The sequence below is a fragment of the Lepeophtheirus salmonis genome, chromosome 3 (genome assembly GCF_016086655.4).
Source record: "Lepeophtheirus salmonis chromosome 3, UVic_Lsal_1.4, whole genome shotgun sequence".
Lineage (NCBI taxonomy): Eukaryota > Metazoa > Arthropoda > Copepoda > Siphonostomatoida > Caligidae > Lepeophtheirus > Lepeophtheirus salmonis.
In genome coordinates, this window is record NC_052133.2 from 22,649,372 (window position 1) to 22,677,212 (window position 27,841).

Genomic DNA, 27,841 nt, shown 5'->3' on the forward strand with positions numbered 1-27,841 from the left:
TTATATAAATTGAATATTCAAATAGAATAGGTCATAATTCATAACAACAATTGAATATATATAATTACAGGGGCGTCGGCAGGGGATGAGCTGGACGGGCTGTATCCCACATCAATTTCAGGAATTTTTCTTTCTACTAGCAAAATTTTTGGTCAGGATGAAAACATGGTATAAAGTCTAAAGGCTAAAGTATGGGTAATTTTTTTTTTTAGTATTTCTTTTCTTAAAAAAAGGTCATTCTCGTAAATTATGCACCAGAGCAAAACATAAAATATTTGAAAAAAATTTCGAAAAAATTCAATCTTCTGGAAAAAGCTATGATTTTTGAAATTATTTTCCAAGAAATTTGAATTTTTTTTAAGATTCCAAAGACCAAGCCACCGCCCCCACAAAAAAAAAAGTATATAAATAATCAATATTATAATCCTGCGGACGCCCCTGTATTACATAACTGAAGTAATAACTAATAAAAAGTAATTATACGTATTGCAATGACTGTCTGATTAGTGACTATGAAAAGTTTTGATCAAGGTGACTTCACCTTAAGTTTTGATAAAAGAAGCGCGCGCCTTGTTTGCAGGTGTAATTAATACTTAAATACTCGCCCCTCATCTCCCCTCGTTATCTTGTCTACGCTCATGAAATGAAGGATCCGATCCGCCTCTAGAGGCTCTAGTGCATTCTATGCAGCTTATCACTATCAGTTTCTACGACCCGAGATGTGGGAAGTCCCCTCTACTTAGGAATGAGAGAATAATTCGGAATTCCCCAGGCCCTCAGCAGTCGATTAATTGAATGCCTTGGAAAGGAGTGGTTCATTCGTGATGGAGTCTTCTTTTCATGGTTATCTAACTAGAAAAGAAGCGGATAATAAGTTGCTTCCAGATCCTGGAAACCCGGGAAAGGAGGGTACTTTTTTAGTGCGCCACTCAGAGACGTCTCCTGGTGATTTTGTTATATCCGTCCTAGTTCATGTCAAAGGTCCTGAAGTGATTCATTACCAAATCCGTCGTCATGGAAAGAGCAAAGATGATTCCCTCTTTTCCCTCGCTGAGAAAAAGAGCGTCGTGATTCAGGGTCTAGATGAACTTATTCGCTATTACCGCTTTCAACCCAATAATGGGCTTCAGCATCCTCTTTCTACTCCTCTGGAAGGGACGGTATCTCCTCCTCCAGAAGTCTTGCTTCATGGAACTGAAAACCTTTTACATCGTGCAGCTGCTAATGGAGAGCTCACAATTGTTTCAGAGCTTCTTAAATCTGGTTACCGAAATGTTTCGGCCAAAAATCATGATGGTCAAACTGCAACACACTTAGCTGCATTCTATGGCTTCGACCGTGTGATACAAGAGCTTCATAAATACAACGCTCCTGTAAATGTGGCGGATTCATCTGGCTATAGTCCTCTTCACTTCGCTTGTCAAGCTAACCAACCCAATTGTGTCAAGGTCCTTTTGGAAGAAGCAGGAGCAGATCCGACCTTCAGAAATCAATTAACGGGTTGGGTTCCTCTCCATGAGGCAGCATGGAAAGGCTATACTAAATGTTGTCAAATTCTAATCGCTTTTGGAAGCCCTGCACTTCCAAGAACTCCGAAGAATGAAACCCCAGGAGATATTGCTCGAGCCAATTCTCATATTGCATTGGCCACAATACTTGATTCAAATGCCCCAAAGAAATTTAAAACATCGCTTTCAAATTGGTATCATCCGGATATTGATAGGCAAGAGGCAATACGTCGATTAAATGAATTTAACCATGGTGTAGATGGAACTTTTCTTATTCGGAATAGTAAAAAAGGCCAAGACGTTTGTGTTAACTTTAGCATACGAACAAAAGTTTCATAATTTTGAAATTTATAAGAAAGGCATTTATTATTTCCTGAAGGAAGGCCCTTATTTAATTTCTCTTGAACATGTTGTAGATCATTATACAAAGTTCTCTGATGGCCTTCCAACTCAATTGTGCATTTCAGTTTCTCCACCCGACGTTCCAATGGAAAAAAAAATCAAGTTTGTGTATCAATTCGCCTCGTATTCAACATCAGAAAGATCGAATTCCTCTGGAGTCCATTCAAAGAAACAAAGTCATTGGTGGTGGAGAGTTTGGGCTGGTTTACCAAGGTGTATATCAATCTGAAGAAGGTACTCGATATACTGTGGCTATAAAGGTTTTGAATGAAATGGGAGAAAGGCAAACAAAGGATTTTTTGAGGGAAGCAAATGTTATGATGAGTTTAGATCATCCGTGTGTTGTGCAATTGATTGGTATTTCATGTGGACCACCCATACTAATGGTTCTTGAACTCGTACCGCTTGGCTCTTTATTAGAATATTTAATAGACCAAAAGAAATATATTCAAAGTTCATTTGAAATTGCGCTTTGGGCCGGACAAATTGCTTCAGGAATGGTATATTTAGCTTCTAAAAAATTTGTTCACCGTGATTTGGCTGCTCGAAACATACTCCTTGCATCTAAGTTTCAGGCAAAAATATCTGATTTTGGACTATCCCGATCTTTTATGGAAGACAAAGACTATTATAAGGCATCAGAAGGAGGGAGATGGCCATTAAAATGGTATGCTCCTGAGTGTGTAAATTACGGCACATTCTCATCAGCTAGTGATGTTTGGAGCTATGGTATTTTACTTTGGGAAATTTACTCTTTTGGAAGTACTCCCTATGAAAACATGAACGGATCACAAACTATACAATTTGTTGAAAATGGTAAAAGACTCTCTTGCCCGGAGGGTACTTCTCCTGAAGTATACGCGATTATGAATCAGTGTTGGAAATATAAGGCCTCCGAAAGACCTACCTTTGATGAATTATGGCAATACTTTTCAAAATGCTCAGACTACATTAATATAAAGGAACTTGCTCTTCCTTCTGAGGAAGAATAGTTAAGTTGCCGTAGTTTTCAAATAATCTTTGTTCTCAAAATAACTACATATCTATTTTGCATTTTAATCAATTATTTTTATATTTAAAAAAAGTAAATACTGTTTATTGATATAGTTTATAGATGATTAGTATACAATTAATTAATTAATGTTTCAAAGTGATTAACGATCAAATGATTTCATTAATGCACTAACGTAAGAGAGTGCAGGATCTACAGAATCATCATTTTCTGATAAAGTGATGAAGTAAACTTTGTATCCCAAACGCTTAATGCATGTAACATAGGGACTGATTTTTTCACCATGTATTTCTACGGTAATAGGTTGCAAAGTATTAACAAGTGAAAAACTCAAGGCATACCAATTTAATTCGTTTGAATAGGGTTTTTTAATATCTCCATTAGAGTAATCATCAAATCCCGACGGAAATTTAGAAATACGACCCGTTTGTTTGTCCGTCACCCATATAATTTGAGTATATTCATGATGCGGAAGGACTTTGCATTCACGTAAAAGGTTTTCATCGCCAAGTTTTTCGAGTACAAAGTTTTTTATTTTGATAAAATTATCGCGACATTTCATAAATTTCAAGGATTCAAACTCTCCGTCTCTATCGGATAAAGTTCCTATATAGAGTGAAGAACGGAAATTCTTCATTTTTTCGGGACTACTGTAGTTGTGAAATAACTGAAGGTACGTATCAATGATGGCTATTTTAATGCCAATTGATTTATTATTTGAGTAACAATACTTTTTAAATGGTACGCCACGTGATTGAAAAAAGAAACTTGAGTTTAAAAACAATTCTATTAGTTTTGGGTCTATACAATTGGACATAGTTAATTTGAGCATCACATCAACAAAAACAATTTTTTTAAGACCAAACCAATGGTCAGCAAGTAATATTTTTTCCATAACTGTTGAAACTTTTCTCAATAACTCATTTTTGTTTTCTAAAGAAACTCCTTTTGAGGTAATTAAATTAGATATAGGATATATGTCACTGTGCAAAATATTATTTTTTTTACAAGTTGCAAAACAAGCTCTATTTATAGAATGCCCATTCACGAATTGAAGTAAATCAGAGCATAGGTAAAGTAGGGATTCTTCATCTTTAACTTGATCTAAACAATTTATTTCCTTAAATTTGTTAGGAAATAAATTAACTAACGCACGAATGAATTGAAAAGTTGATCTAACCTCAAAACTATTTTGCGTCCTTATTATGAGTGGTAAGTCATCGATAATCTTTGAACAAAGTTTTTTGAATAGCTCGTTATCTTTATATAGTGTTACATTTAGTAATTGGAGACGAACCAAAGTCACTATTTTTTGATCGATAGTTAAGCTGTCATAGAGATCGTAAAATTTGTATACCAAAAAATAATAGTGAAGATTTGATGGAGGGCTACTTATCCGTGATAATAAACCTGCAAAAAATGTGAAGTTAATAATATATAAAAATACAATATTGAACAAAAGTAACCAATAAACATAAGAGATTAACCTAAAAGTTTGAGGTAATTATGTACGGAAACGTTTCTAAAAGCTCGAATAATCCTTCCACCATCTTTATGGCAAAGCTTTAAGGCTATTTGATAATGTACGGAGTCCCATTTTCCAGGTTTATCAATGAATGACCATAAGTTACCAATCGATAACATTTGTAATTTATTGGCTAAAGGAGGGTCTGTTTGAAATTGTTTATTCGTCTTATTTAAAAAACAAAGTTCCAAAGATATCTAAGTAAGAATAAGAAACATATTACTGCACATACAAAGGTATTCAATTGAACATACTTTATGTAAGATATTACGTAATTTTATAATCAAATATTCTTCAAAGTTAGGAACAAATGGAAAAGTACCGATCACATTAGGCCAAAGACTTAATAGCTCAAGGGCTTCGATCAATTGCTCTGGACTAACATCCATTTCATTCAACTTCTTAGAAAGGGAGTCCAGTTCATCATTTCTTATTTCCCCAACTAAGCATTTCCGTCGCGTTTGAGATATCCATTGATCTATGGGGTGATCCAAAGTTACTGGACAAGAGGCATTCAACCATTTCCTTCGTAAAGTATCTAAGTGATCACAAAACTCTGAATTCAACCATTCATAACTATCGCTATGCATACATCTAAAACTAAATCCATTGTGGTATGGACATTTAGGGAGTAAGAGTCTCCGTAAGGTTTTGAATCTGCTGATAATGTGCATGGCTTGTATTTAATATTAGTAAAGTGGTGCTACAGAACAAATCTAGGAAATGCTGTAAAAAACTACGAGGTTTCAATGTTCACCACAAGCTGAAGTATGCTTCATGTAGCACAATCGTTCTTACATTTGGCCAATGATCATTTTAGTAGAACACTTTATAGTTTATTTAAGTTTTATCATTAATCATTATTCACTAACCTAACATGTTACATATACAACGATTATGACATCATGTGTAATGATGACGCAATGTGTGGTTATTAAAAGCTCGCTCCTCTTCTTTTGCCTCCCGGTTTCTTATTGCAGCTTGTACGTACTAGTGTAAGCTGTGAAGTTATCAGCTAGCACGTTCTATCTTTTTATTTATATTTAAAATTATTTAATAACAATAATAATATAAATATTACTTAAACTTATTTAAGTTATTTATTCTTATTAAATTAGATCATATTGCGTAGCCTCCTAATAGGCAATCGGTTCTCAGTGACTATGATCCTTGCAACAAGGTTTTTTCTATTGTCCATCCTTGGATTTTTTCCTTCTACTGCATTAGAAGTGGATCCCAAAGGATATTTAGTATTTTGTCCATGTATGGGCAGATTTGGGAATCAAGTCGATCACTTCTTGGGGTCATTGGCTTTTGCTAAAGGTCTCAATCGGACACTTATTCTTCCTCACTTTGTTGAATATCCATTCTATCGTCAAAAATCGGTATTTCTTGTTGTCTTTTGAGTGTTTAAGTTATATATTTCCTTGATTTCCCTACATTTACAGATTCAAATTCCATTTTCTACTTATTTCGAAGTCAGTGAAGTATCTAAATTTACTTCAGTGATTCCTATGGGAGTTTTTATGCACGAACTTGCCTCGAAAGTGTGGCCTCCATCTGAAAGGATATCTTTTTGTCATAGTGAACGTAATGGGCTTCCATCAGTTTCTAATTCTATTAATGAAAACGAGAAATGTAATGCCAAATCTGGAAATCCATTTGGACCTTTTTGGGATAAATTTGGAATAGACTTTGTGGGTTCGGAGTTATATGGTAAACATGGACTCTATTACGATGCACATAATGAGGATGAACTTCGGAAATGGAATAAAATTTATAGTCCAGACAAGTGGCCTGTTTTAGCATTTACAGGTGCTCCCGCCTCTTTTCCAATTCAATTTCAAAATGTGGGAATTCAAAAATACTTCAAATGGAGTAGAGTCATTTCACTAAAAGCTGACGAGTGGATAGAAGAAAATTTACCTAATGCACCATTTATTGGTATCCACTTACGTAACGGAGTTGACTGGGTAACGTGAAGAATGACTTATATGTCATATTATATAGATAATTTTAATATTCCAGAAACGTGCTTGTGAATTAGTGTCCAAGTCTTCCAATTTATTTTCTTCTCCGCAATGTCTTGGTTACCATGCTGAGCACGGTCATCTTACTAAAGATATTTGTTTACCCCCAATTAATGTGATTGTGAAGAAACTGAAACGACTTTTGAGGAATGTATATGCGAGAAGCATATTTGTAGCTTCCGATAATGACCATTCTCTGGATGAATTGAGAAAAGCTTTCCAGTTCAGATCTGATCTTTCTATTCATAAACTTGAGGAACATAATCCTCATTTGGACTTGGTTATTCTAGGAAAATCTAAACATTTTGTGGGAAATTGTGTGTCTTCTTTTTCAGCATTTGTTAAAAGAGAACGTGATGCACTTGGTCTTGCATCCTCATTTTTTGGCTTCCCTAACGAGAAAAAAAAGGATGAACTTTAAAGTCATGTCCATTTCAAACATAATTTGGGAAATTCTTTATTAGACCATTCGAATACTCATGTTTTTAAGTATTATCTCAAATGAGTACATATTATTTTATGTGGTGTATTTCTTTATTTTATTTTTTAGGAAATGATTTTATTTGATTAAATAAATTTAATCTATATTTTTTCAATTGAAATGTAAAATAGTTCATATTATATGAATGATCACAATCTATATTTTAGCTAAAATGGAATTGAGTAATAAAGAGTCAGTTTATGCAAAAATACAAGAAAGTTTTCAGGCATTATCAAGAGATATGAGGGACTTTTGTATACAAGAGTTCGTTCCTGAAAGGTTCTCTACTCCAAAAGCCACTGATTTCTATCGTGATTGGGTGTACTTTAATCGCCCAGTTATCTTCAGAAATGCAGTAAAACATTGGCCTGCCATTGAAAAGTGGGAAAACGACTCTTACATAGTTGACAAAATGGGTGATGAATGCATCACAGTAACAGCTACTCCTAATGGATATGCAGATGCCATTGTCGGTGATAGATTTGTTCAACCCGTAGAAATGAATATGAAGTATAGTGAATTTATAGAAACTCTTCAGAATCCATGCCCTGAAAGAGTGTTATACGTTCAAAAACAAAATTCTAATCTCAATTCAGAATTTTCCAAAATATTTGAGGATATTTCCGAGCTTTCGTGGGCATCGGAGGCGTTCAACAAAGACTTTGATGCTGTTAATTTTTGGATTGGTGATAGTCGAGCAGTAACTTCATGTAAGTGTACAATTTGTATGCGGATCAAAAAAAATGTTGGACTAAAAGTTATATTTCAGGTCACAAGGATCCATATGAAAATATCTACTGCGTTGTTCGTGGTTACAAGGACATCATTTTAAACCCACCGACGGATTTACCATGGATCCCTTACAAAAATTGTAAATCAGCCAAGTACAAAGAAACAGACACTGGCTTTGAAATTGTAGACGACTCGGATGATTTTGTATCCTGGATAGACATAGATCCTTTACAACCGAATCTTAAAAAATATCCTGATTATGTGCGTACCACTCAACTAAAGCTAAGATTGCATGCCGGTGATGTTCTTTATTTGCCCAGTCTGTGGTTTCATCATTTGAGGCAGTCACATGGATGTATAGCTGTGAACTTTTGGTACGACATGGAATTTGATCAAAAATATAGTTATTATAATTTGTTAAATGAATTTGTTAAGCTCAGAAATGAATTATTATAATGTTTACATTTAATGTCAAATAAATTTATATTGTTGTCAGAATATATCCAATACATATGGCGAGTTAAAAAAATATACTTATAAATATTTGAATGCTTAAAACAATATGCATGTGAATTAATAATTATAGTATTTGTAGAAAATAACAGGCGTGTGTACACTTTTAAAATGCTAGTTTCTTCATGAGTAGGTAGACATAGTGATCTACTTCGAACCCGTGAAGATTATTAGCATCTCCTTGGAGTCGCATGAGTAATCCACCGAATGACACGTAGGCTGCGAGTCTCCCCGATGTCTCCGAGGAGATTTCATCCCCTTCAATCCGATAGATCTTCCCATACATAACGTGCTCAAAGCTATCTGCACGCGAAGGTCCTGATTCAGTTGGGTTCCATTCACCAGAGTCAGGAAACCCATCCTCACGCAGGGTATTGGCAAGAACGAGACGGAATTTATCTCCCAGTTCAATCGGATAAATCCAACTGTTGATATCCAGTATGAGATCCATTTTGAAGGATTCGGACTCACAGTGTAAACGACTTACACGGTCAAATTTTTTACCTTCAGGATCAATGTCTTTAACATCGAAGATATCCTCGAAAAGCACTCCCGCCATTGTATGAAAATCACTAACAACGTGCCAGTACAACTAGTCTTAAAATGATTAATTCTATTATGTTTTGATTAAGTTAGTTGTGGTAACGGTTTACAACATAGGAGTTCGAACTTTTGAATATTGTCTGCCTGCTAGCTAGCTAGTCAATTGTATTTAGCTAGCCATATATAAAAGCTACAAAAAATTATTTAATATATTAAAATGGGTAAAAACCGGAGGTAGACTATTGGATTGAATGTAACAGTAGGGGTTTGAGGAAAGAGACTTCAGTATCAGCCCTTTAACAAAATCCTCCTCATTCAATTTTCATTCATTATCAGTGGGAAGAGGTTTAAATTGATATTTAATAAATCTCTTTTCCAGTTCTCCTTTCATCGCTTCCTTAAAATTAGATTTTGATTTCAATAATCTATATTCCGATTGACCTTTTCGTGTAAATCTGCATTCTGTTTCCTTAGTGACTTGAGTTCTAGAATGAGTGGATCTTTTCTGTTATTAGAATCCCTACTAATTTGTATAATCCGAGATACATATGCTTGATTAGATGCGTTAATCTTTCCCAACATAAGTGTTTTCGTTGATTTTACGTTGGTTTGGGATGATTTGTCTAATGTCTCCTAATATATTTCATTAGAATCTTCTTCAAAATGGTCCACTATCTTAATTCATTTTGTTTTCCTTGAAGCTTGCTCAAATCCTTCTCCAGGTATGAGACCTCTGGAAGGGATAGTATCTTCTTTTAATTTTCTTTTTAAAAGTAGTCCCACCAATTCACCTTTTAAATCCCTTTTATAAGCATTTTGCTCAAAATTATTCTCACAAATTCTAGGGTATTTTCCTAAAGGGTACTTTTGATGGTAAGCACTTTCCCATTTTTTCCTCCTTGAGGGATCCTTTGGAAAATGATGATAAATTATGTTGTTAAGAGAATCATAAATGGCAACTGCACAATTGACAGTTTCATTGCGCGAATACATTATACTTTTTCGGAGTGGCAAATAGGTATTATGATCGTAATAATAATAATAAGTTAGTAATAATATATATATATTGTAAAATGTAAATAACATATAATACGTTACTCCAAGGATACCAAACTTCTCTCTCTTGGCCCACATCGTATTCATAGTTCTTAATTTTGGCCTTTTGGTACCCTTTTTATTCACTATGACGTCAAAATCTCCCTCTCTTGCCCACCAGTTGGTACGATACATCAAATTGAAAATTCTAGTAAGCCTGATTACATGATGATCTAACCTTGTATTTCTATTAACCTTGGGGAATAGTTATTGTATACATCGCATTGCTAATCTTCTCAATAACCCTGAAAATACACAACTTCGAAACAAAGATCCTTGGTTCATACAGATTAATTAAAAATCGAAATACTATGTATTACCCTTTTTCAGTTCATAATACGTAGGACAGCTGTTTGAAATCATAAAATAGTCAACTAATGAAAATTAATTAAAACAGCTGAAATACACTAGTGAAACAGGTCTTGAATTAATATACATATAAACTTTGAGCTCTTGCCAATTGGAAAGTCATTCTTTTTTTTCTAAGGCCCAGTTGTACCAACTAGGCTTCATTTTGAACTAGAACTTATGCATCACTAAATTTAAGCTGTTTTAAATTTAAGTTGAGTTGGTCTATAAATAAAAAGGGACAAGATGTAATAATAGCCCACGAGAAAACTAAAAAAAAAAAAATTCCCACCAAGGTGGTGTGACAGTCTGTAATTTGTTATTTTAAAAAATAGAACATGCTCAGAAGAATTTTGAGAGCACTTTCTATTTGAGAAACATATGTGCAAATTATTTTTTATTAATTAATATTATCATTCAGAGAGTTGTATTATTTTGTCATAAGACGGTGCCACTCTATGTCGCTTTGTTTACAAACAAATATAAGTAAGCAACGTTCATTCCGAATTATCAACCCTTTATCCTCAAAGTAAAATTTAATTGATAAGAAAAATAATTATTTGTGTTGATTTTTTAGTTCATTTTTATTGTCTTTGCATATATGAAAAAAATTCAACAATTTATAGTTCATCTATAGTACAATGTATTCAATAACTTAAGAAATGAAGAACAGAAGAGTACTCTTAATCGACATTGTTGCAAAAATACAATAAATTTTTTAAATAGGTGAAAGAAAATATTGGTTTATATATAATTAATTGATAACTGTATAAATTAATATATTAACTCAGATCGATTCTCGAAAAAAATTATGAAAAAATAAATTGCTTAAGAATAAAATTACCACACTATCACATCAAACAATTCTTCTTTCAGAGGATGATGTTAACACCATAACAACCAATTAAATATTGTGCAAAAAGAAGAAGGAGTACACGCAACAGCGTTTTTCCTTTTTTAATTTCTAAGTTTCGTTTTTTCCTTACAAATATGTCAACATTAGTTATAATCTATAGCAAGTACCACTCCAAATATTTATGGAACGTAATTTTCGAGAGAACAATAATTCTTGATATTGGTGTTGCTCACTAACAGGCAGTTGAGCTGTATCTTAGTTATTAGTAAAGAGGGAATGTGTGTAAAGAAAAAAACTAATTGTAGCAATTAGAAAAGGAAATCGGCTGATGCGTAAGTTTTTTTTTTTGTTCCTTATCTAAAAGTTGTGTATCGTTAATATCTCCTTCTGAAAGAGGAATTCTCCCCTATCTTTGGTGTAAATTGATTTAAAAATGCGTCATAAAATAAATATATATGAATTTAAATGTAATTATAATATTTTCCCTGGACTAATGCTATTTTATATGTAAAAGTTTCTCTTCTTTAAAGCAGACTTCATTTTTCCTCCAAAATCATATGACAGTCATTTGATATTAAGAAGGGTTCAGGTGTATCATATGTCTAGCTCCCGCCTTCTTCTCGCTCGTTTACAAAAAACCATCTCCAATTATTAGTAATTAATTATTCCATGGTGGAGACTTGTCTTCTTATATTTTATTGTTTCTAACCAGTTTGGAGAAGTGAAAATGCGCGCATTCTATACCACAATTATTTTCTTATATAAATTTTGAAAAAAGAAGAATAAAAAAGTACTCGTCCTATACGCTCTCATGTTTCTACAGCTATTATGATTTATGTCATATGTGTTTTAAAAATCAACATTCACATACATGGACCAAGAAAGTAACTTGATGTCAACTATTTATATAATAGTTAGTAGGGGTTAGGGCTTCTCATTTCCCGCAAAATTGTCTTTGAGCGAGATCATGTTAGTAAATAATAAATATCTACTGTGAAATGTAATTATTTCTTTGTCTTATTTAAGTAGAAATAAGACCAATTTTAAGTTGGTCTTAATATTAACTATATATATTCCCAATTCTTATTTCCTTCATTTGTATCATTACCACTAATGTTGTCTTTCTTTGAATTTCGTAACCTAATCCGACCCGCAACAAAAAAACAAACATAAATATTAAGTGATGAGCGAGCTAATTTTTTGTAGAACTAGGAGTTTCATAATCAGTGATATAAATCGTGTGTATTTCTGAGCCAGCCCGTTTTTTTTTGGAATTGATAATCAGAAGAGTGAATTTTCTTTTCCTTAGCTGTTGTCATTTTTATTTAACTCCTAGGTAGTGAACTTCCTTTTCCAATATATTCAAAATGAGATTGAATATTCGTGTGTTCTCATAAAAGACAGAAAGTCACCTTGAGGATTTGTTGCAGAGTTAGAATTGTAAGTCCTTGTTGGACTCCGAGTAGAATTGGAGTAATATAGTTTATTTCCTTCTCCTCCTCCTCCTGATGTAGCTGATCTCCTTCAAAACAATCCTCAAATTGTCAGGGTTGATTTTTGGCTTCCTTTTTTACATAATTTTCATCACTATGTATAGTTGTGAAATACACTGCCCAATCCACGGGCTGAACATCAACATACACATAAGTAGAAATCATGAAACTCTTTTTATAAAATGGTAGATTTAATACTGTTTTAAAAATACATATTTACTGACACATAAATATTGACACGACTCAAAAAGGGAACATCTTATATATAAAGTTGATAATCCTGTAGAGAAAAACATGTATAAGGAGAAAGGGGGGTTGTGAGAGAAAGACTTATGGTATCATTGTTTAAAATACTGATGTGATTATCAGTTGCCTTAAAACATAAAAAATCATAATTTTCATAATGCTTTATTATGATTTTTGAGGGTATAACGAAAGTATTTATCAGCAAAATGTTTAATAAAGATATAGTAAGTATAATTGACTTAGACGTTTTTTATTCGTTACGAACCATATTCTCTGAATAATAACTAATAAACGACAAAGTAGAGTATTTCGAAATATATTTGAAGTTCCAAGTTTAAAAAGAAGGATTAAATTAAATATAATCTACATTCTAAAAAAATAAACCATCATATATTTATGTTAAATAAACAAAATTAAACAATCGTAACCATGTAACTAATAATAACAATAAATGATAAATACAGAATATTGAAATAATAGATTGATCCAAATAATAAATTCTTGTTCTGACATGAATTCAGTTAAATATGTCATAACTTTAAGTTGCTAAACACAAGCTAGACGTGGAGTTTAATCAAAAAGATCATCACTCTTTTTTCCTAATGTGGAATTTGCTATATACAATTGTGTACATGATCGATATATCTTAACGGATGAGATTTAAATAATTATTAATAATAAAGTAAATGTAAAAATCATAAAATTAGAGAATAAATATACTAATTAAAAAAATGTTAGAATTAAATCGATCATAAAGATTTAGTTCAAAAGCTAATTATGTAGTAATGTCCGGCGATATTACTCCTTATTAAGGGCATCAAAAAAGATTTCCCCCCGTTATTTATGCTTGTACATACTATTATCATGATGGATACGCACAATTGCTAATTATAATGCTACACCCAATGTAACTACCCCCCTTTTTTGTGACCATTTAAGTAGTTGTTTTTGCCTTTTAGGAGTTTTCTGAACACCATTTATTGGGGGTTATCAACCATAGCTAATCCTTAAGTGATAAAAAAGTAATATTTATTGACCATGTAATATTGGATAACCTAATGATCATACTCAAGTCTTTAAGTGAAGAAACTAATGTCAGAAAAACTAGTTGCGAATCATCCAAAGTTACTATTCCCGTTGTTGTGACCATTTAAGCACTTGTTTTTGCCATTTAATGAGTTGTGTATCATAATTCTTGATAATTTTTGCTAAAATAGAATCATATTTTATTATTAAATTTAAAAAAAATGAATACTTACTATTAGATGGTACAAAATTCAAAGTTCCATTTCGTAATTTGGTGTAGATGACTCAAGACATGCTGAAAGGATATATAACTTATATATACTTTCAGGATGTCTTGAGTCATCTACACCAAATTAATAAATATTACTTTTTTGTCACTTAAAGATTAGCTATGGTTCAATAGCTCCAAGAATTGGTGTTCAGAAAACTCATAAAAGGCAAAAACAATTGCTTACATGGTCACAACAACGGGGCTAGTAGCTTTGGATGGTTCGCAACTATTTTGTCTGATAATAGTTTCTTCACTTAAAGATTAGCTATGGTTCATAAGCTCCAAGAAATGGTGTTCAGAAAACTCCTAAAAAAGCAAAAACAACGGCTGAGATGGTCACTACACGGGGGTAGTTACATTGGGTGTAGCATTATAATTAGAAATTGTGTGTATCCTTCATGATAATAGTATGTTGTTATATAAGCATAAATAACGAGGAAAAAATCTTTTTTGATGCTCTTAATAAGGAGTAATATCGCCGGACATTACTACATAATTAGCTTTTGCTCTAAATCTTTACGATGTCATGTTAGAAAACTACATTAAGCCAAGAATGGTTGTCTGAATTGTCTTATCAGTTATAAAGGAGTCTTATTTTTATATCTAAGATAAGTAATTAAGGTTTAAAATTTGACTGCACGGATTAACTTTTCTTTTTTTTAGATAAACATAAAATAAATGAAAGATGGACTCTAAAAGCTGCTCGCACTAAGATTGGAAGAATATATGTATTTAAATCTAACATTAATTTATGACTTTGACATTTACTTTATTATTAATAATTAGTTAGATTTCATCGGTAGAGATATATCTATCCTGTGCACAATTGTATATGTAACTTGCACATGAGGAAAAAAAGGGTGATGATATTTTTGATTAAACTCCACGTCTGGCTTGTGTTCTGCAACCTAAAGTTATGACATATTTAACTGAATTCCGATGTTAGAACAAGAAAATATTATTTGGATCAATCTATTATTTCAATATTCTGTATCTATAATTTATTGTTATTATTAGCTATATGATTCTAATTGTTTAATTTTGTATATTTAACTTAAATGTATGATGGTTTATTTTTTAGTATGCATATTATATTTAATTTAAGCCTTCTATTTTAAAATTGGAACTTCAAATATATTTCGAAATACTCTTACTTTGTCGTTTTATTAGTTATTATTCTGAGAATATGGTTCATAATGAATTACAATTTCATGGAGTGGGACGTTTTCAAATCTACTGTAACGGATAAAAATCGTCTAAGTCAATTATACGTAGTATATCTTTATTAAACATTTTGCTAATAAAATACTTTCGTTATACTCTCAAAAATCATAATAAAACAGGCAACTGATAAATACTGATGTGATTATCAGTGAGAATCACATAAGTTGATCACATGATTCGTTGTTAATAATGAGTCCTCCATAGACAAACAGACAAACTTTGGTATATTAATATAGATATAGATATATTACGGAATGTATAATCGATAAAAAAAGAATTAGGGACATCGGATTGTCACAGTAATAAAGTGGCATCACTCGAAATAATTTAGTACTCCGTTGGACCTAATTTATTATTAAATGAAGCTTATACATATTATGCAATAATTAAATGCAGGATTTCCCGTAGCTGTAAAACTCAAAGAAATCCTAGGAGATAAACTCTACTAGAGATGCTCACGAACTATTTCAATGGATACCTAATAATTGATTGTACTTTTTGCATGTTCATAATTTAAAAAAATACCTAGTTACTCAAAATATGATAATATAATTTATTTTTATTTAAAAAATAATAATTACCCCCTAGTTCAAGTATTTTAATTAGTTTATGATGTGATAATGTTTGCAAAAAATACTAATTATAAAAAATTATCACGCATTCTATCAATAGATGACTCAATGGTGCAACGGTAGCGCGTCTGACTCCAGATCAGAAGACTACGCATTCAAATTATATCGGGGTCAATTTTTCAAAATGTCAAAATCTGACATTTTTAGACCATGGATGCTTCTTCAAAATTGAAAGAGGTAATTTTTAGAAATAGTTCTTCAACACTGGAATTACTTCTATTTAAACGAGTATTTCTTTTCATAAGCAGCTAGTTTATCAATAAAAATCAGAGCTACTGTATCACATTATAGTTCAATTGGAGAAAATTATGATTTGGGAGCAAATCACTTATGTATTTCCTATTCCAAAAAGGCATTGTTTTCAAAAGTATAAAATATATTTGATATCACGTTGGATTTTTGATCCCATTAAGTATATTCTTCTCGATATAAAATTTATTTCCTGTTTTATTTAAAAAAAATTATAAGCTGTCAATTCCTTTTAGCTATGTTAAGAATGATGAATGATAGTAAGAGAGATTCCATTGATTTTTTTATATATTGACTTTTAAGGATATTTTAAGAAGTATGAGGTGATTACCCCATTTTTAAAAGGGAACATACTTTCTCCAAAGGAAGCCCTTTGCTTGTAGAGAGTGATAGACTGTTAGGTGAAAAGGATTAGCCAATTGGAGTACATAAATTGAATTACACATGTATCATTGGAATTTGGTTTGTATAAAGGCACTTTCTCTCCAACACATTCAACATTACTTTCATCACACCTCTTGGAACAACAATAACAATGTCTAGAAACCAACGTTTACCAAATCATTCTTCTTGTAAAGAAGTCAAAGGATATCTAACGGAATCGAGACTACCAGGATGGATCAAGGGAATACTACTCTACAATAGTCCATCTGGCACATTCGATTCAAGTTATAATTTAATTAACCCTCATTGGATGGATGGTTTAGCCCTCATGAGCTCATTTAAGATCCAAAATAAAGGAAGGGACATCACTTTCACAAAGAGACACCTCAAATCTGAAATATTTAACGCATGTATTGAGCAAGGGAAAAAGGAGAAACGAGGGATTTTGTTGAGCGAATTAGGAACTTTCTCAAAGGCTCTAGACTTCCAAGAATTTAAGTACAGGCTTAAATTGAATCGAGCTGTGTTTGAACAGACTGAAAACAACTTGGGCTTATATCGATCGATGAGTTTGAATAACCTTGCCTCTAATAGTATAAACGACAATTGTAACAACTCGTTTTATCAATTTGGTAATATAATAATGGCTACTTCAGATACACCGTATGAACGTGTAATTGATCCTGAATCCTTAGAAACAAAGGATCTTATTGACATGTCTCATCTTTTCACTTTCAAAACAGGGCGCCCCTTAAAGGACCATAATGGAGATTATTATAATCTAGCCTCTTCCATTGTGACTGGAAATAAGTATCATTTCATAAAATATGCAAAAACCTCAAAATGTATAAATGAGGAGCGATGTGGTTTCCCTAATAACATCCAATTTGTTTCCACCATTCCTTCAAGATTTCCGAATAAAATAGGATATTTCCATTCCTTTGGTATGACAGATAATCATTTAATCTTTTGTGAACAGCCCCTTGTTTTTGATGTTCAGAAATTGAAAACATGTCTCAGTGAAGGGAGATCCCATATAAATCTTTTACAAAATCTTCCAGGAGAAAGAAATCAATTCTACATTGTGAACAAAAAAACGGGACAAACCCTTGATATAAATTATGTCACAGAAAGGGCATACTATTTTTATAACTTTATCAATTGCTACGAACATATGAATTATATCATCGTCGATATACTGACCTACGATGCTCCTCATATTTTTGACCCAATGTGGGTAGATAAAATCAAGTCCTATCAGTGCATAGGAATGAACAACACTCATAATTCAGAGTCCAAGATCATGAGGTTTGTACTACCATTGCATTATCATGAGGAGAAATTCGAACTTAATCTGGGATTATGGGGAGATGCTACAGCAATTCGGAGTGGTGATCAAGTGACACTTCATCCAGAGCTAATTACGAATGACTTTGGAATGGAATTTCCCAAAGTCAATCCCGTTTTCAGTTATAGAAAGTATCGATTCGCATATGTGATTGGTTGGTTACATGGATTAAATCCTAGGAATAATTATGCCAATGCAATTTCTAAAATTGATCTGGAAACGGGAATGAGTATGATTTGGAGAGCAAATGATGAAGAGTCTCATCCAAGTGAGATCGTATTTGTACCAAATCCTAACGTATCCTCTGAGGATGATGGTATCCTTATTTCCTGCGTAACAAATCCCATTGACGAAAAAAAGAGTTATCTTGTGTTTATTAATGCAATAAACATGAAGGAAATATCTCGTGCTTACTTTGATGAGCCCATTCCTTTTGGGACGCACACTTGTTTCATTCAAAAGTTTGAATGATATGGAAGAAAACGATGATAAGGATAATAAGTATTAATTGATACCTGTAATTATATTAATTACTTCATGATTTACATTTAAGAATACATTAAAGTTATTATGGCAATTTACTTGCGCAAGGAAATTGGAATAAAGGCTCAAACTTAAAGCCCGTTTGATGACAATAAAAAACATTTTTTTTAATCATCAAATATTTAGGGGTAATAAATGATATTAATTCAATTACATGGTAATAACATATTTTATGATAAAGTTCCTCAATCAATTATATTTATGTATCCTTTCAAGTTTCAACATTAATAAAATTTTACAATACACAATCACTCAATAGCGTTATATAGTGTTAAAACTAAAAATTGCTTCATTTTTCCTTAACTAGGTAATATAAGATAATAATTCAATATCAAATGAATTGTACATATAATACTAAAATGTTTCCTGATTCTAAGATAGTTTTTTCCCAAGGATTTTACAAGAAAGGTAATTATATTTTATGATGGTAGGTATTGTATTGCACACTGTAAAATGTATACTCAATAAGTATTGTAGCTTGTCAGAAGAAAGAAAAATAACCAAGAATTTTACTCAAACAAATTATATTCAATATTAATATTACTTTACATAAGATCTGCTGCTTCATTGATTAAACCTTTTTAACAATAACAATAAGAATTAATAATTTATATATAGATTTTATTTTAAAGGTTGAGTCTATATAAATTAACTCAGATAAGAAGCAACCTCATGATGAGAATTAGAGGAGAAGATATAATCAATATTAATATGCGAGACCTACATATTATATAATTTTCATTGATTCCTTTATGAAAAAAAAAAGTTGAACTAAGTAAATCCTCGGGGTAGGCACTGTTTGACGTCCAGCACGACTTTTTGACAGATGCACGGTAACATTATAAAATGTGAAGCATCCAAGTTCAAAGCAAAGTTTAAATCACAAAAAAATGATGCCATCAAGTATCTTTCCTCCCAAAAGAAACACACAAATGCACAAAATCAGTAGGTCGTTAGCCAAATATTGCAATCAAACCAACTACCATATTTATTTCTGAATTACTCCCAGACTATCATTCTCATATTACTTATTTACAATTTAAAAAATGAATTACATACATACATTTCGTAATATTAAAATCCTAGTTTGTATTTTATTCGATACTATATTATGATATTACAAAGTAATATTTTATTAAAAGTGTGGCTATACATTTGTATATGATAGCCAAAATGTCTTCATAGAAATAATAAGATGGACGGACAATATATGTTTACATATCATGGAATTCTAGAGACTCTAGAATAGTGGTCCCCAGCCTTTTTCTAATTGCGTCAACACTTGACAATTTTACTAGGGATGGGGGGTTAAATTAATAATAATACTAAACTTGAATCCACTATGAACTCATAATGAATTCTATTATGACATTGCTCTAACATTACAATGCTATTATAACATTAGGAAAAAATAAGTTTATCAGTAACTTTGCTCCAACAATAATTATACCATTAAAAATTGTCAATAACAGTAAATCAATAGGGGTGTGGGGGTACATTGACAAATGACCATTTTGTAGGAGGGACATCTTGCCAAATGACAACTTTGTCGAAAAAATCATAAATATATTTGATGATGATTCATGCTGCAGTACTATTCAATTATGATTTCCATTCATTTTACACCTATTATAAAAGATCAAATATAGGCATACTCATATTTCCAGTCTAGTTTCTAATGCTAAATCCAGCATTTCCCCCTTTTTAATCATTATAGTATATCCAAACTGACTCACTTCACATATTTCTTCATAAAGTATTCACATCCATTGTGGGATACACCTTACAAAATAAAAAACAATGCTCTTTTCTAGGTTAATTATATTTACTGCTCCTTAGTCCAAGGCCTCTCAAACAGTTGCGGAACCTCTGAGAAGCATGGAGTATCCCTAGCGGAAGAGGATATTGAAAAAATCAAAATTATTGTTCATTTCTTAAAAGTACCTAGTTATTCTGACTCCGTAATCCAACATTATTACACTACATTCCCTAAGTACTAATAGTTGTTGAATTTTACCAACAAGTGATATATATACATGGTTTATTTCTATAACGTTCTTTAAATTTAATGAATGCAAAAAAGTACTTTACAAAATATTATATTTAACATAAATAATGTATAAGGATGAATAAATCTTAAAATGTATGAAAATTTCAAGTTATATTCCTTAAATATTCCATCTTTTTGTCTGGATTATAATTAAGAGTAATGTTGTTATTTATACTTGAATATTTTTTGGATATCGGTATTATTTCAACCCTGTTTAAATCGGTTCGAGCCAACTTTTGAAGCATCCTCATAATTAAATGAATCAATGAATTATTAATTAATGGACCCTTAATTATTAAAATTTGTGACAAATAATTGAACATTTTAGGTTTTTATTTTGGAGTAACATGAATGGGAATCAGAATTACGTAGTATTGCAGCATGAATCATCATGCATTATTTTATTCGGCAAAGTGTCCGTTAGGCAAAATGACTTTTGTCAATAAGGTTTTCGTCAATGTCTCCGTGCACAGTATATAATAAGTTATATATATAAAAAAATAAATATATATATATAAAGCCATACTGTATCAAGTGAGAAGAAGAAGCTTATAACAAAGTACACTGTTTATTTTTGTGTAAGCGAGGTAACACAGAGCTTAGTTTTTAAAATTTGAGGTCATCTTAGGCTTGAATTGGATACAGGGCCGGTTCCAAAACAGAATGCCTTGGGGTGCATCGGAGATTACAGGGGGTACACCAGTTCTATATTTTCTATATAAAAAAAATATTTTTTCATATATATACTTTTTTTTTTCAATTGAGGGTGCACACCATTTTGTGGGGGATACAATGTATGCTTATGCACCCTCGTAAAATTGGGCCTGATTGGATAGTATATAATCAATAAATCTTAAAATATATGAGTAGCTATTCTTGTATATTAAAGTCCACTTAACATACCTAATACATAATATATCACTATACTGTTTATAAAACAAAACAGAAAACGCAGAGTGGAGTATCATTATAATTTAATGATCCAGAGTTCAAACCACAAGTCGACCTTTAACCGTTCACAGCATCTTACTCTCAATTTAAATCGATTTACAATATTTTCTCTAACGATATTGATCTCTGAGAAACACTGACTCTAAATTAATATATGTACATACACACATATTATTTTATATTTAATTCAATATCATAGTTTCATGTCTTGGCAAAAGTAAATTCCTTCAGCATGAAAAGATATTGTTTAAATAATTATTAATGAATTATAATTAGTTGTTTCTTCGAAAAATTATAAATATAAAGATGTAATTATTTACATTGATAAGTTTATCAATTAATTTCATTATTGGATGATGAGAATGATTAATAATAATTCATCAAAAAATAAATCCTATGTGGAGTTATAATTAAATCATTCGACAATATAAAGAAATTGAATTTGTAAGCTCAATCTAACATAATCCTCTTAAAAACTCAAATGAGTTAAACATGGACAAAAATCTATTATCCTAAAGCATCCAGAACCATATATAACAATATGCGTATCAAGAGTGGACAGTATTTATTCTTTTTCCCCCTCATTGCCTTTCCTAAGGATACATAAATATGTACAATGTATATACAGTGTCGGTTTTATGGGGACACTTGCCGTAGGACCAACTCTTGATTATAAAAAAAATAGCACTCATTAAACATTCTTAATGGCATTACAAAAACTTATAAATTAAATTTTTTTAAAGTTATCTTACTAAAAGAAACCCTGACAAAAATATCTCAGCCTCGACTGTCAAAAATAAAGGAAAAATTTAAAAAAACAACCATAGGATAGCTTGTCTTCTGTATTTTTCTTGTTGCCAACTGTTTATGATTATTTAGAGAGTAGTTATTTATTATTATATACATAATTTTATCAAGTAAGTATCAATGACAAAGTATGAAATGACACTAATTCTAAAAAAAAGATATGTGATTGATATAAATTAATATAAAATCCTATGAAGTACATTTTTTGAGTTCTTAGTATGTAAATTCAGTTGCTCGAAATAATAAAAGAGTCAACTAATGAAAGTTAATGAAAACAGCTGAAAGAAAACTGCACTTCATCTTTGTTTATATCAAAAAGTGAGCTGTGAAATCGGCCCTACACTGTAAGGTAAAAATAAGGGCTCTATGAAAAAAAAATAAAAAAAATAGTCCGTATTTATCTTTACCTTAGATCACAGTAGAATGTATATCAAATTTTAATTTGTGTCAAAGCTTCCAATTACAGTAACGAGATTAAATGGTTGCATATAATAGAATCTCTACACATATATACATATGTAAATTATTGTGGGTTTAAAGAAGAGTCTCATATCCATGGTTGGTGTCCTTGGGTATTATACATAGTATGTACTAGTCCTGGCAAGCTCAGAGTCGGTTGACATCAACAATAATTATGATTATAATACTTCTCATGGAGTGACATAAATAAGCATCTCTTTTGTATTTTTGGAAACGATATTGGAAATGACATTGAAGAGTCATTGAGGATTCTTCTTCACGCTGTTAAATAAAAAACCTATGTATGAAGTTTGTGCAGTGTACATATTATTTTCCTCATCTTGTATGCGGCTCGATTGCTATTAAATAATAATACGATGATTGATTTGAACACTGTCTTAGTCATGAGTTTGTAGAACACATCATTTTGTTTCAATTCGAGAATGATATTTCCCATACAAGAAAGTGTAGAATAATTATGTTTAATATATATATTTATTAGATCTATACAATAATTAATTCCCTTCCAAAGATGGTATTTCAATGAATAATGAACGTAATGTCTTACGTTATTAATAAAATGTATGCCTATATTACACACGACCAGGACTGTTACTAGTGTTGTATTAATCCTGATTTATTTTGCCCAATCTAGTCTTAGGACCCATCATATCAATTCTTGCCAATACTAGAACTGATTAAAATAAAAATTAAAAATAAAATTGAGGGACGTCATCAAGGACCGAACTTTATAAGTTTAAGGACCGATATGCAGGACTGAACTGGACCGGACCGAGATTTAACTGGACGGGACTGAAGTCTTCACCTCTAAGTAAGGACCATCATAGTAATAGCCGTTAATAGGATTTTTATTGGTGAAGGGGGGCTTATTGACAAAACTTAGACAATTTTGACATAATTTTTTTTTGAATGATCTTAAAAATTACAACAATTAATGTTGATCATTTAAAATTGTGATAAATAAAAAATCAAAATTTTATAACATACATTTATTTTTTGACAAATAACGTTATATTTTGGTCAGCTTTGATAGCAAGATTTTAGTTTTAATAGCCCCTAAACAATAAAACCTCCTGAAAAAAAAATCTTCTTAAGGGTCAAGGAGACTCATTCACTAAATGAAAAGGGTGATGAGTAATATGCAACAAACGGCTTTGAAGCAAACTCCAATGATTATTTTCAAAATAATATTTGAAAAACTATAAAATATAAATATATTCCTACTATGATAAAAATTTAGCAAATACCTTTTTTTGACTATAAATCCAGCTTACTCTAATAATAATTTTACCCCAATTCAATTTTCCAAATAAAATAGTTTTTGAATAGATATTAAATATAAATAAGCTAAGAATAATCAATAACAAAAGGAAAAAAAAGTTCTAAAATTTAGGCTTGACTACGGAAATGGGACTATTCCTCCCCTTGCAGGCACACGACTCTTATAATAGGTAAACAAATTGACTTATTACACTTAAAAAAGCAGAGATAGGGTCTTGGACTCAATTCAATTCTCATCAAACCACGACTTTGAAGCAAACTCAAATGATTATTTTCAAAATAATATTTTGAAAGCTATAAAATATAAATATATTCCTACTATGATAAAAATTTAGCAAATTCCTTTTTTGACTGTAAATTCAGCTTACTCTAATAATAATTTTACCCCAAATCAATATTCCAAATAAAGTAACCCATATGTATCCCCCCCTCCCAAAAAAAAAAAAAAAAAAAAATATTTGAGGTTTTTCAGATAAACCCACCACCACTATTTAAATTCCATTTCCATTTAAGGGCCACCGAAATTTGAGACTTTTTCGGGTTTTATCTCATTTTGAGGCCTGGAGGTACCCGAAATAGCTCCAAATTTCGAGGTATAAATGGGAGTTTGTGAGGTTTCCTTACTGTTAGTTTATGTAGGGGTGGTGGTGTAAATATCTCGGGCTGGAAAAGTCTGGAGTGAAATGTCGTCGAAACAGTTTTTTGTATTTTGAAATGTAATATTTTCCAGTCGACGTTTTATCCATTCGACATTTTGTCGGTTGACGTTCTGTCGGTCGATGTTTTGTCTGTCGACATTTGGACCTACTACCCATATATATACTCTGCATATATCTGATGGATAGTCAAACAATTCCAATTACTTAATACAAAAGAAAATAATCATGGGTAGGTTTGGGTAGAATAATTGAATAGAGATCGGATGAAGAATGTGAATATTATTATTATGACTTTTTCCTTTTGACAATGGGTAAAATAAACTTAAAAGGAGTATAAAGTAATACAAAATGATAATGATAATTAATCAACAAACAAAGGGCTCTTAATTAAGGGAAACCTCTCCTAGTATATTTTTGAGAAGTAAGTAATAGAATAGATAACTATTATATATGAAAATATAAATATATATATATACATACTAGAGTATGAAACAAGTGCATGTGTATTCATTCAGGAATAAAAGTAGCAAATTTCTAAATTCCTCGGATTCCTTGATGTACTCAAGTACCCCTCATAGAGTCAAAGATAAAAAAATTTATAGTATAAATATACAGGGCCCACGGAAAGCCCTGTTAAATTAACTTTATATAATATAATATATATAATTATATGTAAAGTTGCAAGATATTATGTTTAAACTCTAGTTGGGTCGAAACTAGATCAAAACAAACAGTTTGTAATAAAATAACCGTTTCGCTAACCACAATGGAGACCTAGAGAGAGGCTATAATCAAGGAGTACCTGAAGGGTAAATCTCGACTAGCCATCTTAAGGAATCTCAAGAGCCTGGAGGTCAACCCCATGCTCATCAAAAGAACTATTTAGAGGTACTCCATCTATCAAGGACGGATCCAGATCAGGGAGACGAAGATCAAAAAGGACACCCGGAGTCGTCTAGGCAAGTATTGCAAGAAATCCCCAAGATGGCCAAAGATTTCAATATGAGTGCAACAACAATGAGATACCTTATCTGATATTACCTTGGGATGTATCCCTACAAATTGAAGAAGCAACAGCACCTGCCAAGCAAGGTCAATGCTAAAAGACTTGAAAGAAGCAATGTCATTCTTCAGATGCAGAGGACTGGCATGGCTTCCAACAATGTGTTCAGTGATGAGAAGATTTTCCGTATGGAACAGGCTTTTAATCCCGAAAATGATCCGACTCTGGCCAAAAAAGGTGAGCTGGGTGACCATGGAGTCAACAGAGTACAAAAGCCACAGTCTGTGATGGTTTGAGTGGCCATGACTGAGACTGGGAAGTTCCCCTTGGTGTTTGTGCCGGCCGGGGCGAAGATTAACACCAAGGAGTACATCAGTACATGAACATGCAGCATGGAAGAAGGTCTTGTTCCCTGGGCCCAATCGAACTTCTAGAATGAGCTATAGACCTTCCAACAGAATAGACCCCTCTCCCACATTTCCAGAGAGACGCAGTGGTGGTGTGATGGTAATTTGAGTGGCTTCAAAGACAACACAGTCTAACCCCCTCCAGCCCCGACCTAAACTTGAGAGCAGAGCCTGTATGACCCTCAACAAGAATTTGGATGACCTGAAGGTGAAACTGGTGGCTTCCTGGGACTCCATCCCCGTGGATATGATCCGTGCAGCATGCAAGTCTTTTCTGGAGACTTCGGACTGTGCTTAAGACTAAGGGCTACCATTTCGAATGAAAGTTATGTCACATATTTTTGAAACTTGTTTCGACCTATTTCTATAATTATATAATTATTTATATCATTAGTACTTTAATAAATATTTAACAAAACTTTCCAGGTATAATAAGAAAATTGATTTTTATTATGATTTTAATAGAATATAATACATATTATGGTATAGGTAGTATATACTTCTCATAAAAATTTAAAACACAGAAAAGAGGTAAAAATAAGAGTCATTCAAGTCATAATTCATTAAATTGATAAGAGTTGAGAAAGTCCATTAGACTTTGCATCTTTCTCAGGCAGTGAATCAGCTTTTTCCTCTACGTATGTTTAGGAAAATAGAGATTTATTTGTATATAAAAAAATAGTGGGTTCAAATATCGCATCTACCACCAAACCTCCAACTCCATTTTTTTTTTAATCAAAGAGTCTTCAACTATTTATGTACATATATATGTCTCATGGACTATAATCGATGCCGCAATGGAGATCACGGACATTTATTTTGCAACTAGTTTAAATGGAAAGTTATAGTTATTGCGTTTGTAAACATTTTTAATCAATTAGTACCAATTATTTAAATGCTGACTAAAAGAACAACAACAAAAAATCATATAAATATGCTAACTGTGATAATTTATTTAAGTCATCAGAGATAATATTCACCATAGATATGTATGTATATGTGGCATTTTTCAGATACGGGGGCATATCCGGTTCATGGTTTAGTCTTAATCAATATATGTTCTTCAAGTTTGTTAGATACAAAAAACAGCTTTCATAGAGATAAAAAGTATCAAACAGGAGGAGTGCTCACGTCAAGTAATGGCTATTTTTCCAGGAGCTAATTATTTAAATTTGCAACCTGTCTAGCATTTAATATTGGGATTGTATTTCATACATATTCATGTATGTCGGGGGGGCAAATTATATAATGGGGACGTCATCAGAGGCGCCTGCAGGTTTTTTTTTTTGGTGGGGTGGACTTTATTGACAATTTCGACAGAATGTTTTGGTTTTTATATATATGCCAAATTTGACGAATTAGTTTTTTAGAAGTGACAATAAACTTAGAATGTCCCATTGCCCCCTATGGTTCCAGCACCACTGACTCCTTTCGAGGTCAAGTTGAAAGTCTATAGTTCAAGTCCCCCTCCCTTGGTATATACATACATACATATTAAGTATATCATATACGAAAAAGAATTGGTAGACTAATTTGTCTGCAGGAAAACAAAATAACTAAATAAATCAAATTTAGTAAATAATAGTTTAATGGAAAAGGATGGATCTGTTGAATATCACTGATTTGCTCAATCAAATATATAAGTAAGTAGCTAGTAGGGTTTCTCATTTCCTGGTAAATTGTCGTTGAATGGGATACTGTAGAATAACAGGATCCCGTTTATTAAATAATAATTTTTAAGA

At 31.9% G+C, this 27,841-nt stretch overlaps 6 protein-coding genes across 6 annotated transcripts; 4 read left to right on the top strand and 2 right to left on the bottom strand.

Annotated features, from left to right (window-relative positions):
* Nucleotides 1-681: 681 nt before the first annotated feature.
* Shark (SH2 ankyrin repeat kinase) lies at nt 682-3,023 on the top strand. Its single transcript, XM_040708707.2, is given in 3 exon segments — nt 682-1,799; nt 1,801-1,980; nt 1,982-3,023. Coding segments are annotated over 3 exon segments (2,076 nt in total). The 5' UTR covers nt 682-824; the 3' UTR covers nt 2,903-3,023.
* LOC121114663 (uncharacterized) lies at nt 2,957-5,369 on the bottom strand. The gene is made up of 3 exons (XM_040708698.2): nt 4,702-5,369; nt 4,410-4,644; nt 2,957-4,332 (listed from the first exon to the last, which is right to left on the bottom strand). Exons 1-3 carry the CDS (start codon nt 5,119-5,121, stop codon nt 3,065-3,067), a joined length of 1,923 nt encoding a protein of 640 aa, XP_040564632.1. The 5' UTR covers nt 5,122-5,369; the 3' UTR covers nt 2,957-3,064.
* A 95-nt stretch (nt 5,370-5,464) lies between these two features.
* Nucleotides 5,465-7,073, top strand: O-fut1 (O-fucosyltransferase 1). Its single transcript, XM_040708700.2, has 3 exons — nt 5,465-5,832; nt 5,896-6,420; nt 6,476-7,073. Exons 1-3 carry the CDS (start codon nt 5,611-5,613, stop codon nt 6,896-6,898), a joined length of 1,170 nt encoding a protein of 389 aa, XP_040564634.1. The 5' UTR covers nt 5,465-5,610; the 3' UTR covers nt 6,899-7,073.
* A 30-nt stretch (nt 7,074-7,103) lies between these two features.
* On the top strand, nt 7,104-8,807 carry JMJD7 (Jumonji domain containing 7). The gene is made up of 2 exons (XM_040708703.2): nt 7,104-7,668; nt 7,728-8,807. The coding sequence occupies exons 1-2, from the start codon at nt 7,104-7,106 to the stop codon at nt 8,144-8,146; spliced, it is 984 nt and encodes a 327-aa protein (XP_040564637.1). The 3' UTR covers nt 8,147-8,807.
* On the bottom strand, nt 8,134-8,762 carry Polr2H (DNA-directed RNA polymerases I, II, and III subunit Rpb8). The gene has a single exon (XM_040708706.2). It carries the CDS (start codon nt 8,760-8,762, stop codon nt 8,310-8,312), a length of 453 nt encoding a protein of 150 aa, XP_040564640.1. The 3' UTR covers nt 8,134-8,309.
* Nucleotides 8,808-16,709: 7,902 nt separating the features above from the next.
* On the top strand, nt 16,710-18,706 carry LOC121114674 (beta,beta-carotene 15,15'-dioxygenase). The gene has a single exon (XM_040708708.2). The coding sequence runs from the start codon at nt 16,722-16,724 to the stop codon at nt 18,387-18,389; it is 1,668 nt and encodes a 555-aa protein (XP_040564642.1). The 5' UTR covers nt 16,710-16,721; the 3' UTR covers nt 18,390-18,706.
* The last annotated feature ends 9,135 nt before the right edge of the window (nt 18,707-27,841 follow it).

Bases quoted from the DNA above. Each gene is read 5' to 3' on its own strand.
- LOC121114663 (XM_040708698.2), bottom strand. From the start codon at position 5,121: ATGCACATTATCAGCAGATTCAAAACCTTACGGAGACTCTTACTCCCT. The intron at 4,645-4,701 runs GTATGTTCAATT...ATTCTTACTTAG, and splicing joins TACGTAATATCTTACATAAA to ATATCTTTGGAACTTTGTTT. The intron at 4,333-4,409 runs GTTAATCTCTTA...CATTTTTTGCAG, and splicing joins TAATTACCTCAAACTTTTAG to GTTTATTATCACGGATAAGT.
- O-fut1 (XM_040708700.2), top strand. From the start codon at position 5,611: ATGATCCTTGCAACAAGGTTTTTTCTATTGTCCATCCTTGGATTTTTT. The intron at 5,833-5,895 runs GTATTTCTTGTT...CTACATTTACAG, and splicing joins CATTCTATCGTCAAAAATCG to ATTCAAATTCCATTTTCTAC. The intron at 6,421-6,475 runs GTAACGTGAAGA...TTAATATTCCAG, and splicing joins TACGTAACGGAGTTGACTGG to AAACGTGCTTGTGAATTAGT.
- JMJD7 (XM_040708703.2), top strand. From the start codon at position 7,104: ATGATCACAATCTATATTTTAGCTAAAATGGAATTGAGTAATAAAGAG. The intron at 7,669-7,727 runs GTAAGTGTACAA...GTTATATTTCAG, and splicing joins TAGTCGAGCAGTAACTTCAT to GTCACAAGGATCCATATGAA.
- Polr2H (XM_040708706.2), bottom strand. From the start codon at position 8,762: ATGGCGGGAGTGCTTTTCGAGGATATCTTCGATGTTAAAGACATTGAT.
- LOC121114674 (XM_040708708.2), top strand. From the start codon at position 16,722: ATGTCTAGAAACCAACGTTTACCAAATCATTCTTCTTGTAAAGAAGTC.